We start from the raw sequence: 26,203 nt of genomic DNA on the forward strand, positions 1-26,203 counted from the left end.
AAATCCAGGCAGCGTCTCCTAGATGAGCAGGACCAGATTTAAAATGAAGGGCCAAAGGTGTGCAAAGAATTTAGAATATTTGACTGAATGACGGCTGGTACTTTGATTATCCCTTAAGAATGATAAAATTCACAGATATAGTGCAGTATGAGATAGAGGGAAAAACAGATTTGGCAGTGCTCATGACTTTCTTTCTTACATATATATCCTTCCCTAACTTAAAAACAGGGCTACGGCCACCGTGTCACTGCCCTGTGTCCTCCTTGCCCCATGCTACATACAACCACAGCTCAGACTGAGTGAAGAAGCAAGGCCATTTTCTATAGATTACCAGTCCTATAGCTGATCTTCCATGTCCACTTAACTTTTGCTTCATGAGCTGATACAAACAATAAGGTTACCAATTAATACTAACTTTAGGCATTAATTCTTACCTTTTCCTTGGGAACTAGATTGAGATTTACTCTCTTTTCACATATAAACCATTAACCAACCAGCAGAGGATTAACAACTTTTGGCTACTACTGACGTAGGCTGGATCTGTAAACAAAGAGATGAAAGTTTGTGTGTCTCTTTACTAATGCCCGGATTGTTCCAGTCCCTCATGATAATGTTTTGTTTCTCTCTTCAAAGGCCTTTTTATTTATTTCTTTTTTTAAAGTTTTTTCCAGAAAATAGTCTAGAGAATTGCTGGAACAGCAGTTAACGTAAAACTAAGCTATGGCTACACCTCATTTAGAAAAAAAAATAGATGTGATTGGGCAAAACCGAGACAGTTTTCTTGGAATTTTCCATTTAGTCTTTTTTCCTGACCAGCCCTAGCAAATGCAAGTCATTGCAAATATGATCACAAAGGGGAATTTGTATTTGCCTCAGCTCTTGTCGTTCACCACACTGTTCTTCATCTTACTATCTTTCTCTGAAGCTCTTTCGTGCTCATGGCTTGCGTAACAGTCTGACTGGACAGCCCTCCTATCTTTCGTTGCCATAGAAAACTTCTTGTTGATGGCTTTATCTAGCTGCAGCTCAGTCACATAACAGGCCTCCCCTGGCCAGTTACTCCAGGTAGCTCTTAATAAGTTCATGATTTTCACTATGTCAACAACTCTTCAATAAGGCCTTTTAAATAGATATGATACTTGAATTTATAAAATATATTTCCTTTGAGTGTCTCCTTGATGCTTGGCTTCAGGGAGATTGTGCTTTTTATGTTTTAAAAACCTTTTCCCACTATTGATACTGTTCATTTTTATATCTGATATGTTTCTTACTCAGTCTTTAATGTCCCCCTTTTCCATTTTCTTTAATGTTTTAACTTCAGTTTGCCCTAAAAAGTCACTTTGTAAAATTATGTTATTGGATTTTATATAAAATTTGCTCCATTTGCAAGTAAAAAAAAGTTAGTTTATTTACATTCTCCTGCCAGTCCAACCAACTCAGCCTGGACTCTGACTGTCATGATGGACTCTTTCTATTCGACATGTTACAGATTTGCCAACCCTGCTGATTTTATGGCAAGTCTCACAATGTTTGGTGTTTGTCTTAAAGTTTGGCATCATACAACTATACCAAAATCTCAGCTTTCATTAAAAAAAGAAAAAAAAATTCCAGCTCTCATGGTTGTAGAGAGAAAAAAAAAACCCTTGAAAATACACACTCAAAAGGCTCAGAAGCCAAATAAACTCCAAGAGTGAAATTTGACTTCAATTATTTCACCCAAAATGTCTTATTTTTAAAATATTGTTGCTTGGTGGTGGGGCTGGCTCATGATTTTTGAACACTTGGGCTTGGCAATACAGATGTCATTAATAATAAAAGGTTATGTCAACATCAGGCCTTTGGTGACATGACACCTATGAAACCCCATTGTCTCCAGATTATGCCCCAAGTAGGTTTGAACAGATGTCACTAACGGCACAATCTGAAGGGAGACACTGGAGTAGCACTGGTATCTTGGAGTCTGTCTACACTGCAAAAATGACCCTTGGCAGTGAGTCTCAGAGCTCAGGTCAACTGACAGACATGCAGGGTTAACGCTACACAGCTAAAATAGTCAGTTGACTGGGGTCTGAGACTCGCTGCTGCAGGTCTTTTTTTTGCAGTGGAGACATACCTCTAGAGGGTTATATTCAGCCTGCAGACTCCTTACTGCTATGTGTGATTGGCAGGGGGTGCAGTGGGAGAAACAGTTTTAAACTATATCAGAGCCCAGGGTGAGCTTGCAGGCCTGGGAGTTAGAAAAAAGTAAGTATCTTTGTACTTGCAAATTGAGGAAAGTTTGCTATGAAAATCAGCAACTCATGAATATGGAATACCACAGGGCCATTCTCACCTGTTTTTCAGGTAGAATTACATTTTAAAGATGGTTTTTAGGGCCGGGAATAGGTCTCTCTCTTCCACTTCAGTTCCAAAGAATGCCACACATTTCAGTTCTATCACTTAAAATGCTGGGAACACATTTTAATGTGATAAAAAGCTTTTAGAGTCAGGGCAGAAGAGTTTTGATATTCAGAAGATTATATGGCCAATTAAACTGATGTACTAGGCAATTAGAAGTGGTAAATCTACAGTAATTGGCCCACCATGCTGAAGGAAGTAAATTCTATCCCTTTCTGTCACAAAGCCTCATTAGTTTACTCTTTCTGTGGCTGTGGCCTAACAGCCTCTGTCTCATTTTCTATAGTTGGAAACTGTTGTATTTTAGCAGTGATATCCAACTACAGAAGGAAAATGACATCCTTTGACTCTGTCTATCAGATAAAAATTGATGGTTTAATATTTTTATGTAATGTATATGATTTAATAGAGCATAGTAAGTTTAGGCCTTACCATAGGTTTCCATAACTTCAACAACTAAAAGTAGATTTTGTAACAAAATTCTTAAATTAAAAGTCATTTCAATTAATCAGTACATGCTTGCTGCCAAAGTTTTAAAGAAAGTCAAACTACTGAATTGGTGGAAGTCACTAGCTAACCACCTGGAACCAACTTTTGACAGCAGTAGTCTCTTCTGCAAATGCAGAGAGAATAAACTGAAATGAAGAAAATATTTACTTGTTCAGTTCAATGACTAATTCATTTAAAGTTAGCAAACTGATTAGTAGTTGAAGAGGCAGGAAAACTTGTTTTCCCTCTGCCAACTTGAGAAAAAAAATGAAGTGTGAGATCTACAAGTTCTAAAATCTTGAAAGATATGGGGCCCAAAGACAGTTCAATTCACTAAATACTCAATTCACTGCCTCCTTTAATACAATCAGTTAGTTTTTAGTGCTAAAAATGTTTTGATACAGAAGTTTATCGAGTACATTTAAAGGTAATTTTTAAAGTGTGTATTTTTAATGCATTCCAATTTTAATGCAAATAGAGCTTGACCCAAATCACAAGTAAAATGTTAATTTAGTAAGAAATGCATCACTCATGATTTTCTAACATAAACATGTAAAAATAAAAATGCAAATAAGTATTTTAAGCCATATAATTGCTTAAATAAGTATATAGATACAGTGTAGCCTCCTTGCGAGCAAAAAGTAGTAATAAATAGCGTAATGCTATATTTAGTTGCAATTAAACATGTTGTAATATAGTTACCAACCAATGAGAATCAACTTCTCCTTAGTAAAAATCAAAACAGCAAAAAATGTTTAAAACCAATTATTTAAATCAAGGTTTTTTTATTTAAAATATTAAGTTATTTGAATTTTTTTAAATTTAAATTAATCCAGCCTGTTGTTCAGCTTCAGTGACCTTTGCTCTCTCTTCAGAATAAAGTGAGTTTTGACTGGTTTCAATTTCAATACAACTCCCACCATCCCCAAGAAGTCAGTAAGGTCAGAATATAGGAATCACTTTACTTACCATTGTAATGCACCAGCTCTTGTTGAATACCCAGAGACAAGTCAGAAAGAGATGGATAATGCTATCTATGGTTGGACCATCAGTGGAATTTAGGATGTTCTTACCAGGTTGGAATAACAGTTCTACCCATTCTTCCAAGAAGCCCCATATGATGGGCTCTAATGATCGCAAGTAGTCAACACCTCCTGTTTCTCCGTCATCCAGCAGAAAGCAGTACAATGCCCCCTAAAACCATACTGGGGCATTGGTTCAGTGTTAACTCAGAGAGCAACATCCCTTCTTGGAGCACTTGTGGGTGTTTTTAGACGAGAGCCCTCCAACAAACAAATCTGGCCAACCTGGCTTAGTTTGAGAGCTCAAGGTTATATGGCTGCAGGCTATAAATACCAGTCAGAGTGTGTTTATATTAGAAACACTACAGAGGCAGCACTGAAGCTGTGTCACTGTCACATAGACATTTACTACAGCGAGGGAAGGGGTTCTTCTGTCGCTGTAGTAAGTCCACCTCCCCAAGAAGCAGCAGCTAGGTTAACAGAAGAATTATTCCACTGACATAGCCCTGTCTATTTTGAGGCTTAGGTCAGCTTCACTATGTTTCTCATGGGAGTGAGTTTGTCCATACCCCAAGCAACATAACTACACCAACCTAACTTTCTAATCTAGGCCAGCCTAATTCATCAGCTAAAAGAAACTCTCTGATCTCTTTTCCTACAGAGTACAATTACTAGCTTCCCCCAACACCTTCATCCTGTGGCTCTTTCTTAGCAAGTATGTGTATGGATAAAGTGCTCACTACAAGAGAGACAACTGTGCTGATAAAAGCCAAGTTACATAACCTGTTTTGTATTAATCTGGTAACTCACGTGAACACTTGATCAGCATAGATGACAACCCAGAAGCTATTTATAAAAGCATCAACAGAGAGCTATCTGAAAATTCTCTTTGTCAATGCCTGGCTTCACACAGATCCTTCCCATAAATCAACCACGTCCTCATAATGAAAATAGAAATTTAATTATTCACAGGCATGTCCCTTGAGCTTTCTCTGATCTTTTCGTGAATGACTAAGAGCAGCTGGTGCAGACAGAGCACACCATCTCTGCTGGCTGCCCTGTTAAAGGCAGTGACTCATCAACACATGACGTCAAACTCTCCACTCTTCTGAAATGGCAAAAAAAAAAAGTTTAATTAAGAAAGGGGAAAAAGGCACTTGAACAAAACAGCTGGAACTTCCTCCCAAACAATCACTGCTTTGGTCACATATCTGAGTGGCCATGAAAAAAAAATCCAGCACAAGAAGAGTTAAACTACACATCTCTAGTTTGGTCTTTTGAGTGGGAGACTGCTTTTCTATTAAAGTGTCAGTTGATAAAACATCTTTCCTCACAAAAACTGGCTAATTACATAGTAGCTGTTACACAATAGCATTATTCCCCTTGGGAAAAACCCCATATATATTTTGCATGTGTATGCTTCATCTCTAAGTAGTGTTCAGTATCTTCCAAAGGAGAATAACTCAAACAGAAGAAACTGATATAAGTAAGACTGAATACAGTGACCACTTTGTGTTTATAAAGAGTTTTCATAAGATGTTTGCATGATACCAAGTATCACAAATTTCAAGTAAGTGGTTCTTAAAACTGCCAAAATAGCATTTTACAGGATCACAATACACACAGATGAGGGAGCCCCAACAAGAATATTATAAAGGATCAAGAAACGCTTCATAATAAATGCAAAACATCCACCCTGCACTAGTGCAATATTAACTCAAAAAATGTGAGTTACAGTTGAATGCACAACCATTACTTCATCCTCTCATGCAAACATTAGGTTTTGATCTTGCTTCCATCGAAGTCAGTGGCAAAACTGGTAGGCTGCAAAAACCAGCATATGTAAAATGCAGATTCTTATACCAGAAAGACTTGTTTCAGAAAGCAGTGGAAAGAGAAACACATGCAGTAAACTGAGATTTGACCTTTATGTGGGTTTCTGTGTTGTCTGACTTCACATTATCTGAAAACAGAGAGTGTATCCACCACATTTGAGCCTCAGTCTTGTTAAGATAATTTGAGCCCCAGCTCCCTTAGACAGTGCTTCACAACTAGAAAGCTTTCTCCTTGTCTTCAGACACGTAACTGTAATGCAGGGTGGGAGTCAAGAAGAGAGAGCTTCCATTTCAAAAATGAATTTAGATGTATTTCAGGGTTGCCTTGAAGGTTGTATTGCTTATAAACAGCAATTCACCGGTTCCTCAGAACAGTTTTTCTAGAAGCAGGCATACTGGAATTACTGGTTCAGTCTCTTCAGAGGGAGTCAAATGGGTTTTGAAAGATCAGAGGAGGTCTGAAAAGTCAGCGTGGCCCTGAGACATTAAGTGGTACACGAACGGTCACATTCTGTAACACAGCTGAGATGAGAACCCAGATACCCTGATATACATACATTTGCTTCTTCCTGCATTAGTCTGTCTCCAGTGTTTCTTGCTCAGGTTAACTGCATTAGTATTTAAATGCAAAAACCAAGGATAATTGACCAACCACATGGCAGTATTAGGATGTGTTTAATAGTGCAGAAAACATGGCATCAGAACCAAGAGTTGTTGCTTAACAAAACTGATGCACCTCTCTCCCAACCTTTTTGTCACTTAGCAGAGATGCTTTTACAATCTGACCTTTTAAGCACTAACTTCATTCTTAGTGCCATCCTCTGACAGATTTTCTACAATGCTATTTTCCTAGCAGCATTTGGAGCATTTGCATCCCTAGAGGTAGATGTGCTGTTTTCTCACTCCAAAAGAATATGAGGCTTTTCCCTTGAGGTTTCTGTCATAATCATGGACACTAGAGTCTCCACTAGTGCTTTAGCACTGGCAATTCCCAAAGGAAAATAAAAACCAAATAGGTCTCTCACTCAGTTTCAGATCAGCATGTGATTAATTTTAACCACGTACTTGGTACTTAAAACATGTAGAGTCAAATTATAAAACCATCGACCTGCTCACCTGTCTAGTTACCAGATTTTCACTGCATGTTAAAGGGTTAATCATATCATCATATGCCCGTAGACTGGATTCCATGATTACCCATAATACAGTATCAGAGGTTGGGAACCATACTAGGAAGCATGAAACTCAGAAGGGCAGGCCCCTTCCCAAAAGAATTTACAGGCTAAAGAGACAAAATGTTAATCTCTAGGAGGGCAAAGGAAAGGGGTAAGTATACAAACAGAGCAATCAGAGGAAGGAGGAGCACATGCATATGTGGTTCCAGTTCTTTATTTTTTTCTGGTGGGGGAGCAGGCAGAGGAGGAAATGACGGAGGGAGGGAGTAAGTAGGACTGAGGCGGGGAAATGACTGAAGGGGAAGAAGCAGGATGAAAAGGAACATGGAGGGCAGAGACGGAGACCTGCCAAGGAAGGATTTAGGAGGATGGGGGGAAGCAGGAGGAGACTGGAGAAAACAATCTGCTAACAAATAAAAGTCATCCTTAGTTCATGTTGTGAATAAGCCTGTTGAGCTCACTCACCTCCAAGGGCTGTGAAGGTTGGTCTCCCTGGATGGAACCTCTTCCTTCCTGCCCCCCACTGCTGCTCCTCCTCTGCTTCCCCCATCCCAGGCAGTGGGGAAACTTGTTACTTCCAGAGGTCTGTTGCTAAGGAAGGACTTGCTGCTTTTGGGGATTAGCACCAGCCGCAGGAGATCAAGCTTTGCTTTCTCCATGTCATGTGACCAGGGAAGTCGGGAGTGCTGGCGCACCGAATTATCTCCAACATCTCCCCTAAACAGAAGTGTTATTGTTTTTCCTCTTTGGTGATATCCCAGCTTTGCTTGTCGTGTGGCTGATTGGACATCACTTTGCAAAGCGAAGGGAGCAGGAGTTAAATTTCTACTCATGAATCACCCCTCCAGAGCTGCACCACAAGGCCAAGGCCTCTTTTCAGTTGAATACCTCCTTCTAATGAGTCTACTTCTTCTGTAGTGCTGACAAGACATTTAATTATTAAATCAAGAACAGCCTTCACTCCTTCATTCTGTGGCCTACTCTTCACCAAACAGTCACACAATCTGGGCCTTGTCTCTCCTCCCTTGACACGTCACAGCTCTCGTTGCTGTTCACACACACACTTTGTTGGGGGCATGGCTGAAGTTGGCAAGCTATCGGTGGCAAGGATGTCTTCTCCCTTGAACTGAGGTATCTAGTATAGTAAAATGAAGTGGGCCACATTCCTTGGGAGCTGTCCTGGTGCTGAACCCCACTTCTCCACTAGGACTGTGATTCAGCGACAACATTGCTCCTACTTTGACTTCAGTGTGCAATCTCCATGCTCCATTCCACACAGCAGAAGGGAACAAAGATCTGCTGCAGGGAGCGGGGATGCAGAAAGAGGGTTACGTCTCTCCCTGATCTTCAAGCACAGAAATTGCCACTGCTACCGGCCTCAGTGCAGGGATTACCGGGGTCCCAATGCAAAGGAAAACGTGACTGAGCTCAGCTGGAGTACATTACTGAATCCCCAGAAGGACTGTGCTCTAGAGAATCTTTTAACTTAGCCTCTCCAGTCACGGGAGCCAGGCCATCCCTGTGCAGAAGGGGAAAGTTCAGCAGAAAATACCATAGATTTCTCCTTGTTTTCTAAAGAGAGGTCATCAGAAATGGATGAGATGTTTTAAACTTTGGCTGCACAAAGCCTTGCTTTCATTTAAAACACCTGGCTATGGAAAAAGCTTCAGCATTGCCATACTGTGTCCTAGCTTTAGGAAGCCTCTGCCTTTATTTGACTAGCTATGGGTTGCTTATTCTTGCCTTGATCATGTCTCACTTTACCTACTGTATCACTCAAAAATACAGCCACTTTTAAAGCTTTCTTCCCTTCCTCCCCACAGTCAACTCCCCTCTCTATTGCTGCTGCAAATAGTTCTCTTGACTTAAGTTCAGGAAAAAAATGACTATGGACTGTCTAAACAGATCTCTGTCCTGTATTCACTATTTTACCTGCTTAATTTTAAGTAAAATTTTACTCCTATCACTCTAAAATCAACACTTATGGGAGAGTGAATTGAATTCTGCTGCCTCACACATCAAATGATGGACCTAAATTCCAAGGCCCCAGTTCAACCAAGCACATAATCACATTTAACTTCAAGACTGCATCTAGCCCCATCAAAGTCAGCTGGGCTATTCATACGTTTAAAGGTAAAGGAATACTGAAGAGATTGGCTGAATCAGGGCCTTACTGCCAGATTGTTATTAGCAGTTAGATATAGCTAAAAAAAATAGAGGGGAGGGGATAAGAATTTTTCTAGAATTGCATTTCATCTCCCTTGTCTAACCAGCGCTATTAGTTAGCCAACAGCGAACATGGCTTGAATATCAGCTCCTAGGGGCTTTTGTGGGGGGCACGGAAATCTCTTTATACTTCAACACTGTGCATATTACATGGAACTCAGACATTAAGCACAGAATCCCACAATGCTATCTTTAGAATGCTGTTTCAGAGTACAACCATATTAGGTTTGCTTTGATTATTTTTCAGCCTCACTGGGACAGTACTGTTACCCTAAACTTTGTCATATTTTCCCCAGAGTAATCCTGTTGGAAGGCCATTAAAATGACCTGCTCTTTTGTTTGTTACCTTTTTAAACTGCTTTCTCATGTTTCATTCAGTCCTCTGCACACACACACTTTCCTGACAGCAGTAGATTTACAAGCCATTCTTTACCTCGTGTTTTGGATAAGGCCAAAATATCAGTTCCACAAGTTTAAAGTTTTTCCCATCAATTGTAAGAGACATGATGGGAGGGAACAGCATCCACTAAAGCCAGCAGGAAATGGATTGAGAGAGCCCTACTCCAAAGAAGAGAATCCCTGTTATCCCTTAGTCATAGACAATATTTCCTGGAAATATTCCATCTTGATTCCATAATCAGCAATCATTTTACAGCCTCATCTGGCACTCTCGTTTTAGCTCTTCTCATGGAAAGTTCCTTAACTGAGATCTTCTTTTGGTTATTTCTTTCAGTGCTACTCCCCAGCACACTGTTCTCCCAGGACCCTTTTCCAATCTCTTCAAAGTAATCAGCGTGACTGTGGCAGACCAGCTGCCAGCTCATGCCAAAGCCAATTCACTTGTCTATAGTATAGATCAAAGTGATTGTTACATACATAAGAGTATATTTGGTGTTTAAACTTCATGAAAACTAGTGGGATGTTATTTGCATTGTTTTCACTTATCTGTATCCTGTTATAATGTAGTATAGTAGTAAAAATTTACATTGTGTTTACTCCTGTAATTAAAGAACCAATCAAAGGAGAAAGAAGTCTTGTGAAATACAAATGAAGAACTTTAAGAGAAAAGTGCTAATTTCAAAATATTTGATCATTGTGTATGATGACTGGAGGTCAAAGATTCAAAAAGCATTCCTCCTCACCCTGTCATCAAAGGAAAAGCCCACCCAGGTAGTGACACTATCAGCTTGTTTTCTGTGAGAAGCTAGAAGAATGGATTCAAAGGGCCTTCATCTCTGGACTGTTTGGCCTCTTACAAGGAAGTGTGTGAAATGCAAAGGGGAGATCCCCAGAGACAATCTGGGAACCCTGAAAAGACTTTTGGGAAACTGGCTGTTTATTACATCACTGCCACCATTTGGGATTATAAACTGAGACTCATCTGTTAATATATTTCACCTGCTTTAGCCTCTCAATAACTCATTTATCCAGCATTAGAGGAAAGCAACTTTTGCTGGACTGATTGAGGTGTAACTGGGCACTCAGTATGAGCTTATGTATGTTGAAATGTTCAGGGTCAAGTAGCAGAGATGGAGCTTGTTACCAGAAAGACAGCAGCTGTACTTAACGTAGCCACCTATGCTGTTAGCTCTACTAAGGGGCAGATCTCCAGCTGGTGTAAATTGTCATTGCTCTGTTAATTTCAATAAAACAGTTTATACCAGCTGAGGATCTGTCCTATGTGTCTGAGCATATGTCTTTTATAAACATCAAATACAGAAATGATTTGGGTGGAAATTCTTGTTTGTTTTCTAACTTTTTCTTTAATTTTTTATATAATTAAAACATCCTGTTATGAGGGCTGTTATCCTTCTTTCTTTTAATAGATAAGCCAGTGGAATTTAGAATAAATAGAACTTCATTGTATTATCAGATACCTTGGTCTTTTTCAGGATTTGCTGAATAGCTACATCATTTCTTTTAGCCTGGATCCCATTAGTCATAGTCTGAGTCAATAGGTTTCCATGACAGCAAGTTTCTGTGCAATGCGGCAATTCATTCTTTATTTCTGCTCTAAACTTCCATTGATATATTTCAACCTCGACCTTATAAAAATTTCCTTTATCAAAAGTCATTTTATACAATAGCTGGATTTTATTTATACCATGAACTTGCCAAAGAATACATACACTACTGAATTCAGTAAAGGCTGACAAATTCTCCAGATTTTTTTTTTCCAGAAAAATACTTTTTACCTGGTTCTACCTGTCAGAATTCTGACAGCAGTTCCTATTAGCTGCATAGCAGAGAACCAGCCCTGTCACCACTGGTAGGTGACAAGATCACAGGAAGAATCCCACAGGCAGAGAATGCTAATAAGAAAATGGAAAAGCTTCTAGTCAACACAGCCAGCAAGAGCAAAGAAAGAAATCTAGGCCAAAATATGCCCGTGTTGAATGGTTATTTTGAGAAAATGAGGCTGTGCGCGCTCTAGCAAGGAGAGTTCAGATAAAATCCAAGATAAAATGCAGTTATCTTGGTATTTAGGCTGCTTATTACAACCAATATTAGTATTACTTATTTCCTACTTTATTGATAACTGTTTGATAATCAGACAGTAATGACACCAAACAGTCTCTCTCATAGACTTAGTAAAGTTTAAATCGGACATGTTCTGTTGGATGGAATGTACAGAGAGATTGAAATTTAGTAGGGTAACTACCCATACTGTCAAATTGGGCAACACTAAGTTGTAATTTTGTACATTGGCTATTTTAAGAATAACCAAGATCAAATGTAATACGAGATATTAAGGCTCCGACCCTGCAATAAACTGAGTGCAGCCCAGTCCCTGTATCTGTAGAGGGTCCCTTTGAAGTGGGGGTGTCTGTAGTGGGTAGGGATGTCCCTACCCACAAAGCATTGCAGGATAGGGCCTAAAAGTGATTCTACAACGTATTGGGGTTTTTTTGCTATTATGTAACAATATGAATTAAGTTATGAGTTACTGACACTGTATAGAAAGTGAAATAAATCTAAGGTTTCATAATCCTGAACAATAACTTGTTCCCATTCTAAATAAGGTTGGTACAGTTGTAACCCACCTGTACCATTCTAAATAAGGTCTCTTCCTCTTCACTGTTTAAAACCTTCATATGCTGATAGTTGTAGACTTGTGCCTCCCATTAACCATTACTTAGCCACACCATGTGGACAAAGCTCAGCTCTTAGCACAAGTGGAAAGTCGCTGATTTCCATCTGCTGATGAGTTCATAGCAGGCCAGAGAGTTAGGCATTGCCAGCCTCTATTGTTCCCGCTCTGTAGCCCTCGTGTAGAGGGCATTATTGGTGGGAAGGGACTGAGGCTGGAGCACACTGCACTTCAGCAACCTTCAGCTGGCCCGCTGGGGAGCTGCAGCCACCTAGCATAAACCACAGCACCTCATGAAGTGCTAATCTATGCAGTGTCTATAGCATGTCTAGGGTAGATGCAACCCAACAGTAAGGGACCCACAAGCAGCCTCCTTGCAGTCCCCCAAACTGGGCATGGCAGAGAATTTGGGCCACATTATTTAACTCAGATATGATGCTGATGTGGACTATACAAGCACCTAGCTCTCTACTCGTGAGATTAATACTTCTTCATAAGCATCCCTCCAGGTCTCTTATGTATTATTGCTATGCAGAATAAAGTAAAGCAGTAGGTGTTTCTTATGTTCCTTGTTAGAACAACCACAAAGGGCCAGATTTTGTTACTCTTACATGCACTGAGTAATATCTTAGCCCTTTAGCTGCTCCATTTGATCTCACTGAGACTGCTTGAGGAATAAAGTTCTAATCAATGTGAGTAAGAGTATCAGAAATGGCATAAAGTGAGAAGAAAGTAAACTAATAATGATTACTTAAAGTCACTTAATAATCTGAATAGCCAGTATTTTAAAAGATCCAGTGTATACGGTATGAACTGATTTAAAAATACTGAATTTATTATTAAATTACTGCAGTTCAAACCACGATGAAATAATATGCAGTCACCCAGTTTCACGTAATTGAATGTTCAAACCAATGTTCTGAAGCTATTTAAAGCCTTCAGTGTTTTCACTTTTTCCATGGTATTGGAAGTATCACTTTGACATCAATATGGAGAAAACAGATGGCTAGAGTAATGAACAAGTGAGCAATATGATACTACCAACTGACTACTCACAAGTTTGACTAACAAATTAGATAACAGACAGAAAAGAAGTGGGCTGGTAATTAACAAAGTTGGTGCTGTATGTCAAAGTATTTAGAAAACCAGTAAGATACAAATAGGCTCTTAAGGGAGTAGCAGTGAAATATTTAGAATAATAATTCAAGGAGTTTAATGATGAAAAAGGAACTGAAATATGGCTTTTACCATAGTGCCAAAAAGATTGGAAGTGAAGGAGAAAAAACCCCATACATTATTGGGGAAATCAAACCTGTACTTTTGGGTGACAAATACACAGAGATTAAAGAATTCCGAAACTTATATAGAAGATAATTTCATGATTTGGAAAGGGTCTAGAGAAGTATAATGTGATGAAATAGAGAAAAGAAAATTTAGTAACTAGGAAAAGGTCTTTTAACTTAGAAGCCTATTAGAATGAAATAATCACTCAAGTGATGTGAGTCCAGTTAAACTACAGACAGGTCAAAGCACTCAAGGTCAACCCAAAGAGAAAAAAATACATCATTGGAAGGAAACTAAACAAGGTAACATGCTATTTTTTCCACTCTTCTGAAACACTTTATCAAAACATTATCATAAAGTTAGTCCAAATATTTGATTCTTCTCATCTCTGTCATTCTTGGTCTCTTCCATCTTTGTGTAGTCTGCAAAATTACAATGGGGTTTATTATAGTGTCCATTCTTATCAACATTAGGCCACTTACAACTTTTAAGAAACAGGCTAATCTGTAGGTGTATACCAACTTTGAATTGGCTAGTTTTCAGGGGACTGTGCTGGAGAGAAGTAGCCATTTCTGGACACTAAAAGGTATAGTAAAGCTGGGACTCAAGGGAGGAGTAAATTACACCAGACACCAACAGTCCTTCTTGCCAGGAATAATCTCTCCCTCTCAAAACCTGCCCTCCCAGTGGGGTCTATCAGTCAGTCTCTTTCTTCTTTGGTCCCGGATCTAACAAGGGGGAAGCTTGCACCGGAAGGTCAGGCTGGGGTGGGGAAAAAACATGGAAATAAGCCATCAGAACATAGCAGCAGAAAGGTCTCTAACAGCCATGTAGAACCATGAAGGGTATAGAAGATCACAGAATCTGATAGACTAGGAACGTGGCCTTCTAGTACTAAGTGGAGGTGGTGTGCTTAGGGGGTGGAAGAGCTCCCATTTTATTGGGTAGAAGAGCCAGAGGTAGAAGGAAGATAGTACTCCTACTAGGAAGTGGCAGGAGAGGGTGAGCTGAAGAGATGCATATGCATTTTAAGTGTTAACACGTCTTCAAAGCAGACTCCAGAAAAAAAAAAAGAAAAGAAAAACTCAGCTTTTAAGAAAAAGTATTATTATTAGACCAGAATAATCATTACATTCAAAAAATATACTATTACAAAAGTATACTGATGCAATCAATGATGGACCAAAACTAGTATAAATATCTTTTGCAAATATTTTCTTAGACTGAAAAAGTTCATAGCTAAAAGCCATTGTATAAAAACTAGTTTTTAGTCTAGGAGGAGGATAGTGGCTAGATTAAGTGTAATAACAGTTTTAAGAAACTCCTATATAGAACAATATACATTATTGGAGCTGACCTTCATTTTGACTACTATACAAATCCCTTTAGTTATTGGTTTTTGGTATTTCTCAGAGGCTCTGGCACATAGAAAAGCAATTTCAACAAGTGAATTTTACAGATAGTAAGCAGCATCTCTGTCCCTCCAGGAGGTTTTAAAGTTAAAATGCAGGTTTGTTCATATATTCCTCCATTGTCTGAAAAAAAAAAAATAGCAAGTGAGGTGTTACAGATTGTAAAATACTATGAAATAGAGTAAGGACCTGAGCTGTTCCAATTGAACAGGGTTGGAATTTTTGATTGATTTCCATCAGATCCAAACCCTATGAACAAACACTAATCAATGAAATATCTACAATAATAATACTTTAAAACCCTGTTAGACTGAACATCTAACTTGCACGTGTAGTTGCTATATCTAGCTGGCCTTTTGTACGAGCCACTACTGCAAGCTGGTGGGCTCCCTCAACAGCCCAGGAAAGAACCTGTGCCTTGCCCATGCCTCCCTCAGGCCCGTGCTCCAGGGCAGAGAGTATTATTCAAACACAAAACAAAGCTTTTTCCTTTGATCAAAGCAGACAGCAGAGGCCTTTCCCCTTGCCTCTCACCCCACCCCCTTTAAACCCATTCTGAGTTATGCACAGGCTGCTCTTAACCCTCTCCGGCTGTTTCACCCTATCTGTTACCCGATCAGCATGTGCAAATACCAGCTTATACTGAAGAAACTGTCTGGAAAAAAGACTGCAAAGGGCCTATTCACATAGTGTTTCCCTAACTAGTTCTACCAGCCTCTCACTTTCTTCCACGCTAATGATCATCCTGAAAATTTAATCATCCATAGCGTTTGCCAGTTCTTCCCATTCTCGGCTCACTAAAGTAATTTACAATGTAGAAAAATGAAGCTCATTCCTGCAGGTTTTTGAATAAAAGTCTCACACCTATTCCTCATAGGAACCATTACATGGTCTAGTTATGGACAAACTGGAGGTTACCAGCACATACTTGTGCTGATTTTGATATTACCATGTAGGTCATTTGTCAATTTATTAGTGAAACAATAAAAACAAAACAAAAAAACCCCGAACATTCAGGCCCTCTACCATGACTTGTTAAACGTCATTTAAAAATTATATAAAACAAATTATTAATGCAGTGTCTAATATCTAGCAACTGACGTGACTAATTAACAACCATTCTACTTGCAAAGTAGCCAGCAATAGCATATGAATAACTTAACACCATATCACAGGATGCCAGAAGATTGAACTAAGGGTATAAGATATTGCCACCTTTTGTAATTATATGGTTGTACCTCGTAGTACTAAACTTCAGACATATTGGGATATCAAACACTACTCCTGTCAGACAAAAAAACCTGGAGTGAGGTGTGTGCCTCTGTCTTACCTCTTGTAACATATCAGAATCTTCTATGGCTTTCACTGCTGATTTCTTTGATGTTTCTTGTATTTCTCCACCCATTATAAACTCATCAAGAATAAAATAAGCCTTTTCAAAATTAAAGATAATATCCAGCTCGCACACCTGATGAAGCAAAATACACATTTAGGCACAATATTATAGCATTCTATGTATTAGCATTCCTAGAGCTTATTGACTGCCAAATCTATTCAGCGTATGCACTCTTGTGGCAGACAGTAAAGTACAAAATAGAAATACTGAATATTAATTGATATCACAACTTTGGCATTAGTGAAATCATATTCTTCTCTGCATGAACAAAGACTAAGTATAAATAAATTTGTTTAAACACTTTTTGTTATAGAATACTTACTTCATGAAACAACTTTTAATAAGACATTCTCTGCCCCAAAAACATCTTACAGTATCTGACAGACCAAAAACAAAGACAACGGAAGACACAGCACAATGATTTATGTTAAGGGGGAGTCAGATAAATCAACTGCTCAAGAGACCATGGTAGAAAACATTCATAAAAGTGGATCTCCTGCAGCGCCCAATGCCTCCCATGGACCATCTCCATGTCCCCTGGCCCATATCACCCTCATTATGCCCGCACACCCTGCTGATCTCTTGCCCTCATGCGGTGTTTCCTGTTGGTTGATATGAGCTAAAAAGAGTCAGGTCATTTTTGATAATTTAAAACAAAACAAACCCCCCGCCCCCTCCCCCCATTTTAAAATTCTTTTTCTAATTTTTCCCCAAAACTTTCTAGATATCTCCCTTGGGAAGAGATGTGGCATGTGAAACATCAGGATTGACTTCTCTTTGGGGTCGGGCATATTATGGGACATTAACTCCCTATAATAGCCTGGGCACTATTTTACTGTCATATCCACCTCATGCTGGATGTGTGGACATGGTACAACCAAGGCAGAGGGAAAGGTTGAGTAAGAGCAGCTACAGAGATTTACACACCTGACTCTGTGACAAACAGCTAAAGGGCAAAAATTATCACAACTTAAGGAAGAAAAGGAAACTTACATTTCCAAAATACCTGTCCAGTAGTTCTACATAACGATGAACAACCTCTAGTGTCAGCAGCTCATTATCCTGGTCTTCTATTGCACAGCAAAAATATAAACTAGCATACCTAAAAAAATAAAAATGGGTGAGTGCTTGGTAAAACCTGAAATAATAACTCAATCACAGAGATAATTTGGTTCATATCCCTGCCTATGCAAGTCTGTTCTCTACAGTAGGGCTACGTCTACACTAGCACTTACTGTGGTATAATTTACATTGCTCAGGGGGTGTAAAAAAGCCATCCCCCCTTAGCATCATAAAGTACACTGACCTAAGCACCAGTGTAAACAGCACTAGGTCAGCGTGAGAGCTTCTCCTGCCGACATAGCTACCGCTGCTCGTGGGGCTGGAGTAGGTAAGCTGACGGGAGAGTTCTCTCCCACTGGCTTAGAGCAGTTACCACAGAGAGCTTATAGCGGCGCAGCTGCACCACCCGAACTCCACTGCTGTGAACTCTCTAGTGTAGCTGTAGCTTAACAGCTAAATTGATTTTCCTCTCTCAGCACCTTTATTTTAAAAGGAATATATTAACAACAGTAAATAATTATTCTTTTTGTAAAAAAGCTGAGTAGATTTGTTGAATATCTCCTCAGTGTTTAAGCTTCAGGACTACATTTAAAAATAACAACTGGTAAGGGACAAAAATTTCCCCAAATGCTGCAGTAGCCTCTACTGTAGGTGTATTGGTTTAGATTGTAGAATAATTTGGTGCTTTAAAAAAATATATATATGCATAGAAAGAACAAACATTTGGGCCACTATTCAGGCTACCAAATGATTAATAAGGTAATCTGTGCATATTTCAAGAAACAGATTACATGTAACTACTCATGCTGATCAATTCTTTCTACTGATTGGTAGCAGAGTTTTATATTTAGTTAATCTAGTTTCATGAATGGGAAGGAGGAATATCCACTTGAGCATTCTTCTCAGGATAGTGGCTGGAGCACCATTTCAGCAAAGCATCTAAAGCTGTGTCAGTCTATCCTTTTTCAACAAAGCGCTTAAAAAATGCTTTATTTTAGTGTTTTGCTGAATAAGGGTGGACTTCTGTTTTAGGGCCTTCATTTCTCTCCTGTAACTATAAAGGCAGGGATAGCCTGTTATCACTCAGGCTCATATACCTGGGGAAGATACAAGTTCCAGAATGGTAAATATTTCAAAGATATGATTTGGCAGAAGGCTCCTTGATACAGTGTGTGTAACCTTGCAATACACTGACAAAGCACAACATGCTTTTCTGCATGATACCTTTAAATTAGCAAGATTAGCTAGGCGTAGCATCTTCTATAGTTTAAACTGTCAATCAATTCTTACTCCCATTTTTCTTCAGTGGTAAGCAATACCAGTATTTTTCTAATGGCAATTCACTGTGTCAATGTATGGAATGGGGAAAAGCAAGCTGATTTTGTTTAGAATCAACCTGCATTGTTCCTACTTTCAGGCTCTTACATACAGCATTTTCAAACCCTCATGACACCCATTGTTCCTCATGTGCTTCATCCTAGTAGCATTTACAAGATTAAGGTGTCTCTCTCTTATATATATATATCTTTATTCTTATAAAAACTACTCACACCTTTTGTAAACTAGCTTTAGGTCTTTCCAGTCGACAAAACTGCTCATCTTTTGACTGCGAGCCAGAATAATCTGAACAATTTCCCGTGTGATCTTTTTCCTTTCTTTGTCAGGTAACGTTATGTACCACTTCTGAAGTCTTAATTTCCCTTGTCGGCTGAACAGCAGTATAAAGCGTATCTAGAGTAAACAAAGCAACATGATAATACCAGGTCACATGCAATTGTTTTTCCAGAAAGCAGCAATTCAACTGCCATTCTTTACTTTATTACAAAGGAACATGGCAACTCACAAAGAATAATTCACCCATGTGCAGAGGGCCAACATAATGCCTAAGGCACCTAAGCTCTCAAGAATTTCATTATTACCATACACATCTAATGTCAGCCCTAGTAAAACACATTCCTCACCTAAGCATATGAAAGAAACGAAGAGGCAATCAAATGCATGATTTTTATTTTATTCAGAGATTTTAAGGGCTAATCTAAATATCTCTGAGAGTTTTGTGAATTATATAATGAAAGATACCTGGATATATATTAGAATATTTCAGATGTGCCAAGGCACTAATACAGTCCCACCCCTCTCCTAATTAGAGGGAAGGAGTGTTCTGATAATTGAGCCTACAAATTTACCCTAATTCTGAGCTCAACTGTAAAAAGTACGGTATGTAAAAATTCATAAGATGTCACAATAACCTTTAATAACAAATGTTGATGGGAAAAGATATGAAAGGGTGACAGAGTAAAATTAATGTAAACAAAAAGGCTCACCGATACAACTCAAGGACTGAGTTATGATCATGCTTGGCAGACAAGAAAATGTGGGTCCAGAAATTAATGAACTAAAATTGGGGTGTCAAATATTAGCCCTAATTGGTGGACAAAATAATGAGGGACTGTGCTATTCCAACCATTCTTCTCTGTTTGGGTGCTTAAAGAAAGAGACTTCAGAGACGGGAGAAAGATGGAAGAACAGATGGAGACTATCGGCGTGAACTTCACCATCATGGCTGCCACCCCCAGCATTTCCTGGAACCCCAGGCCTTTGTCATCCAGGACACATTCCTCAATCTAAGGTCATCCCCAGCCATATTTCAAGTCCCTGCCCCAAAGCATGCTGATGGCAGTGTTGTTCAAAGAAAAGGTTGCCAGATTTATTTTATTTTTAACCTAGGCAAAACAACCTATTTTCCCCTAACCTTATTCTCAGAAACAGCTGAATTGGTTTTGGCTAAAATTTACCAAAAAACCCAGAGCCTGAGGCAGGCATACTACATAGATAATTTCAGCCCAAATGGTTAAAATTTGACAAAGTTATAAACAACTGAAAATAGGGTCTCCTAATGGGAAGTCTTGGGTAACCTTAACAACAGGTGGCACTACCAGCTCCACCCATAATGTGCGCACGCACACACAATTCTGCCACCCTTACTCATGTTATGTAAGTCTCATTGATTTCAATGGGATTACTTATGAGTTTTACTCATTGTAAGGGAGCGCAGCAGTCAGATCTAAACTAGGGTTGTTGATTTAACTCACGCTATTAACTCAAAAAAATTAATCACGATTAAAAAAATTAATTGCGATTAATCACTGTTAAACAACAGACTACCAATTATTCTACAGACGAGTCAGCCTCACCTCAGTCCCCAGAAAAATAATGGAGCAGATCCTCAAGGAATCAATTCTGAAGCACTCATGGGGAGGAAAGTGATCAGGAACATTCAGCATGGATTCACCATGGGCAAGTCATGCCTGACTAACATAATTGTCTTCTACGATGAGATAACTGGCTCTCTGGATGAAGGGAAAGCAGTGGATGAGGGGAAAGTAGTGGACGTGTTATTCCTTGACTTTAGCAAAGCTTTTTATATGGTCTCCCACAGTATTCTTGCCAGCAAGTTAAAGAAGTATGGGCTGGATGAATGGACTATAAGGTGGATGGAAGGCTGGCTAGATCATCAGGCTCAGTGGGTAGTGATCAATGGCTTCATGTCTAATTGGCAGCCGGTATCAAGCGGAGTACCCCAAGGGTTGGCCCTGGGGTAGGTTTTGTTCAAAATCTTCATTAATGATCTGGAGGATGGCATGTATTGCACCATCAGCGAGTTTGCAGATAACATTAAACTGGGAGGCGTGGTAGATATGCTGGAAGGTAGGGATAGGATACAGAAGGACCTAGACAAATTAGAGGATTGAGCCAAAAGAAATCTGATGAGGTTCAACAAGGACAAGTGCAGAGTCCTGCACTTAGGACGGAAGAATCCCATACACTGCTACAGACTAGGGACCGAGCAGCTAGGCAGCAGTTCTGCAGAAAAGGACCTAGAGGTTACAATGGACGAGAAGCTGGATATGAGTCAACAGTGTGCCCTTGTTGCAAGGAAGGCTAACTGCATTTTGGGCTGTATAAGTAGGAGCATTGCCAGCAGATCGAGGGCCGTGATCATTCCCCTCTATTCGGCATTGGTGAGGCCTCAGCTGGAGTACTGTGTCGAGTTTTGGGCCACACACTGCAAGAAGGATGTGGAAAAACTGGAAAGAGTCCAGTGAAGGGCAACAAAAATGATTAGGAGCACATGACTTATGAGGAGAGGCTGAGTGAACTGAAATTATTTAGTCAGCAGAAGAGAAGAATGGGGGGTGGGGGGATTTGATAGACGCTTTCAACTACCTGAAAGGAGGTCCCAAAGAGAATGGATCTAGACTGTTCTCAGTGGTACCAGATGACAGAATGAGGAGTAACGGCCTCAAGTTGAAGTGGGGGAGGTTTAGGTTGGATATTAGGAAAAACTTTTTCACTAGGAGGGAGGTAAAGCGCCGGAATGGGTTACCTAAGGAGGTGGCGGAATCTCCTTCCATAAGAGGTTTTTAAGGTCAGGCTTGACAAAGCCCTGGCTGGGATGATTTAGTTGGGGATTGGTCCTACTTCAAGCAGGGGGTTGGACTAGATGACCTCCTGAGGTCCCTTCCAACCCTGATATTCTATGATTCTATGAATTGAAATTTATTAAATATTTTGGATGTTTTTCTACATTTTCAAATATATTGATTTCTATTATAACACAGAATACAAGGTGTACAGTGCTCACTTTATATTATTTTATTACAAATATTTGCACTGTAAAAATGATAAAATAGTATTTTTCAATTCACTTCATACAAATAGTGTAGTGCAATCTCTTTATCCTGAAAGTGTAACTTACAAATGTAGATTTTCTGTGTTACATAACTGCACTCAAAAACAAAAACAATTAAAACTTTAGAGCCTACAAATCCACTCAGTCCTACTTGTTGCTCAGCCAATTGATAAAACAAACAAGTTTGTTTACATTTACAGGAGTTACTGCCGACTGCTTCTTATTTACAACGTCACCTGAAAGTGAGAACTGGCATTCACATGAGACTTTTGTATCCGGCATTGCAAGGTATTTACATGCCAGATATGCTAAACATTCACATGCCCTTTCATGTTTCGACCACCATTCCAGAGGACATGCTTCCATGCTGATGACGCTTGTTAAGAAAAAATGTGTTAATTAATTAAACTGGTGACTGAACTTCTTGGGGGAGAACTGTATGTCTCCTATTCTGTTTTACCTGCATTCTGCCATATATTTCATGCTATAGTAGTCTCGGATTATGACCCAGCACATGTTCGTTTTAAGAACACTTTCACAACAGATTTGACAAAACGCAAAGAAGGTACCAATGTGAGATTTCTAAGGGTTTGGCTACACTTGCAGCTGTACAGCGCTGGGAGTTAAAGCTGTCTTCATACAGCTGTGTAGGGAAAGCGCTGCAGTGTGGCCACACTGACAGCTACCAGCGCTGCAGTGTGGCCACATTTGCAGCAGTGTTGGGAGTGGTGCATTATGGGCAGCTATCCTAGCGTTCAAGTGGCTGCAACGTGCTTTTCAAAAGAGGAGGGTGGGGTGGAGTGTGACAGGGAGCGAGAGGGAGACAGAGAGAGTGGATTTTTGGAGCTGACACTGTGTCAGCTCCCTGCCTTGCAAGTTCCGACCCCTTCCGCCACCCCTCTCTCATTCACTAAATGCAAATAGCCCTCTTTGTTTTTTTCCTCACAGACCAGATAAGCAGCTGCTCTGAAACAGATCCCGCCCCCCGCATGCCGTTTCTCTCCTCAAGCAAACATTCCAAAGGGATCCCTCTGCCTGCCTCTGCTCGAGCAAACAGTAGCTGTGTTTGTTTTTTAGATAAGCAGCTTCGGGAGCCCCGAGTTCACAACAAAACAAAGAGGCATCACAACAAAACAAAAAGAGTGTTATCTTTACTTAAAAAGCATTATGGGAAGGTTCCAGAGGTCAGTTACAGTGTAGTAAGATTAATCACTGTTTACACTGGCACTCCAGCGCTGCAGCACCAGCTCTGTTCTCTTTATTCCTCTTGTCGAGGTGGAGTACAACCAGCGCTGTAGCTAGGGAGATACAGCGCTGTATGTGCCTTGCCAGTGTGGACGGAGAGTAAGTTACAGCGCTGTAAAGCCACCACCAGCGCTGTAACTCTCAAGTGTAGCCAAGCCATAAGGATAGCTACAGCACTCGACCCAAGGTTTAAGACTCTGAAGTGCCTTGCAAAATCTGAGACAGACGAGGTGTGGAGCATGCTTTCAAATGTCTTAAAAGAGCAACACTCCGATGAGGAAACTACAGAACCCGAACCACCAAAAAAGAAAATCAACCTTCCACTGGTGGCATCTGACTCATATGATTAAAATGAACATGCGTCGGTCTGCACTGCTTTGGATAGTTATCAAGCAGAACCCTTCATCAGCATGGACGCATGTCCTCTGGAATGGTAGTTGAAGCACGAAGGGACATATGAATCTTTAGAGCATCTGGCACGTAAATATCTTGCGATGCCAGCTACAACAGTGCCATGCGAATAGTGTTCTCACTTTCAAGTGACACTATAAACAAGATGTGGGCAGCATTATCTCCTGCAAATTGTAACCAAACATGTTTGTCTGAGCGATTGGCTGAAGTAGGACTGAGTGGACTTGTAGGTTCTAAAGTTTTCAATTGTTTTATTTTTGAATGCAGGTTTTTTTGTATATAATTCTACATTTGTAAGTTCAACCTTCATTATAAAGAGATTGCACTACAGTACTTGTATTAGGTGAACTGAAAAATACTATTTCTTTTGTTTTTTTACAGTGCAAATATTTGTAATAAAAAATAAATATCAAGTGAGCACTGTACACTATGTATTCTGTGTTGTAAATGAAATCAATACATTTGAAAATTTAGAAAATATCCTAAAATATTTAAATAAATGGTATTCTATTATTGTTTAATTGCGCAATTAATCTTTTTAATTGCTCAACAGCCCTAATCTAAACTATTAGTTTTTAAAAAAGACCACCAAGCACATATGCAAAAACTGGACTATGACACCTTGGCTCAAATTAAGAACCATCATTTTCCCCCCTTGATAAAGCTTCATTTCCATGTAAAAAAGAAATTGGCCAGAACCAAATTCCTGGATCCAAACACCATTGAACTCTGTGGTTGTTCAAAATCCGGCCCTATTGCTGAATTCCATTAACTGTCTCATCTTTACTGAGAGTCAAACGGGTCCAGATTTGCTGGGACAGAACTCAGTAGCTGGAGGGAGAAGGCAGCTTTGCACCACCTCTGCATTCCCCCGACAATCGGCCAAGCCAGCAACCAACCTGGCCCTTGCACGGGTCAAGAGCACTTTTGGCCCATCTGCCCACAGCCCCAAGAGGCTATTCTGTCAGCTGAAGATTGATGAGGCAGAACAGTGCACAGCCCCTTGCTTTTTCCCCTCACAAGAATCCCCCACATGCCGTGGGCTAGGAAGGGAGTTGTGCAAGAGCTACTATGGTGGTTTTGCACTACTTGGGGATTCCTTCCATACAGGGAGAATCATGAAGAGGCTGAATTTGCTGGGTTTCTGACTCCTTTATACTGCAGGAGTGGATGCAAGAAGCAGGCTCTAGACAGGGACATCTCAGATATGAAATGCTCAGACTCCAGATCTAAATGCTGGGCCACGCCCTCTGCTGGTGTAAATCGGTGGAGCTCCACTAAAGTCAATGGGGCTACTCTGACATCAGCTGAAGATCCAATAGGATGTGGCATGGACCCATGTCTCATATATGGACAATTTAAAACACATTAAAGGATTAAAGTTCAGGCTGCAGTTAAGATTCAGGATTAGAATTAAGGATTCTGCAAAGAAAGCCTTGCACTACAGTAAAACAGAAGTGCACCAGTGAAGCTTCTGAAAAAAATCCACCCTGCTTCTAATCTCTCTGCAGCTGGGTTTTTAAACAAAATAGTCATTCATAATTCAGAACTACTTGGTGGCTAATAAAAGCCCACATTTATATATTACACATTTTGACATAATGAGGTTATAATAGTTCTAAAGGCCACCTCCACAGAGATTCAGACACAGTGCTTACTGTACATAGAGTTGTCTGCTGACCCGAGGGTTGGCTGGGCTAAGGGTTATTTTGCTATCTGCACAGCAAGTTACCTCTGCAGCCTTTGTTAAGATGATTGTATTTTCAAAAGCACAGTGTTAACTCTCAGATGAAGGCAACTGGTGCACTGGGTCAGCAAGTGAACAGCTTCAATAGAAGTAGTCCCACAACAAAAGAATTCCATAGCTTACTGGTTGGAGCCCTCCCCTCAGAAGTGGGAGACCCCTGTTTAAATGCTCCCCCCTCCCTTCAGGGAAACTGACCCTGATCCCAGGTGAGCAGTCTAACCATTGGGCTGAAAGTTATGAAGTGGACACCAGGACCACCTCTTCCTCCCCCGACCCCCCAAGCCTGATTTTGAATGGGACCCGATCCAATAGATAGCTTCTGAGCATACCTACCAGAAGTGGCATCTCACACTACATTACTGAACAAGCAAATCAACATGGGAAATGTTCACTATAGAACAGGAGTAGGCAACCTATGGCACAGGTGCCGAAGGCGGCATGCGAGCTGATTTTCAGTGGCACTCACACTGCCTAGGTCCTGGCCACCAGTCCGGGGGGGCTCTGCATTTTAATTTAATTTTAAATAAAGCTTCTTCAACATTTTGAAACCTTATTTACTTTACATACAACAATAGTTTAGTAATATATTGTAGACTTCTAGAAAGAGACCTTCTAAAAAGGTTAAAATGTATTACTGGCACACGAAACCTTTAGTTAGAGTTAATAAATGAAGACTCGGCACACCACTTCTGAAAGGTTGCCGATCCCTGCTATAGAA

At 40.0% G+C, this 26,203-nt stretch overlaps 1 protein-coding gene across 1 annotated transcript in view; it reads right to left on the reverse strand.

Moving 5' to 3' along the window:
- Positions 1 to 14,604: 14,604 nt before the first annotated feature.
- AP1S3 (adaptor related protein complex 1 subunit sigma 3) overlaps positions 14,605 to 26,203 on the reverse strand; it is a 37,271-nt gene continuing 25,672 nt past the window's right edge. The window contains exons 2-5 of the mRNA XM_045031532.1: positions 18,942 to 19,120; positions 17,321 to 17,429; positions 16,262 to 16,399; positions 14,605 to 15,054 (exon numbers count right to left, since the gene is read on the reverse strand). Coding sequence (XP_044887467.1) covers positions 15,019 to 15,054; positions 16,262 to 16,399; positions 17,321 to 17,429; positions 18,942 to 19,120 — 462 coding nt within the window. The 3' untranslated portion in view covers positions 14,605 to 15,018. The remainder of the gene's footprint in view (positions 15,055 to 16,261; positions 16,400 to 17,320; positions 17,430 to 18,941; positions 19,121 to 26,203) is intronic.

Source organism: Mauremys mutica, chromosome 9 (genome assembly GCF_020497125.1).
Source record: "Mauremys mutica isolate MM-2020 ecotype Southern chromosome 9, ASM2049712v1, whole genome shotgun sequence".
NCBI classification, from domain to species: Eukaryota; Metazoa; Chordata; order Testudines; family Geoemydidae; genus Mauremys; species Mauremys mutica.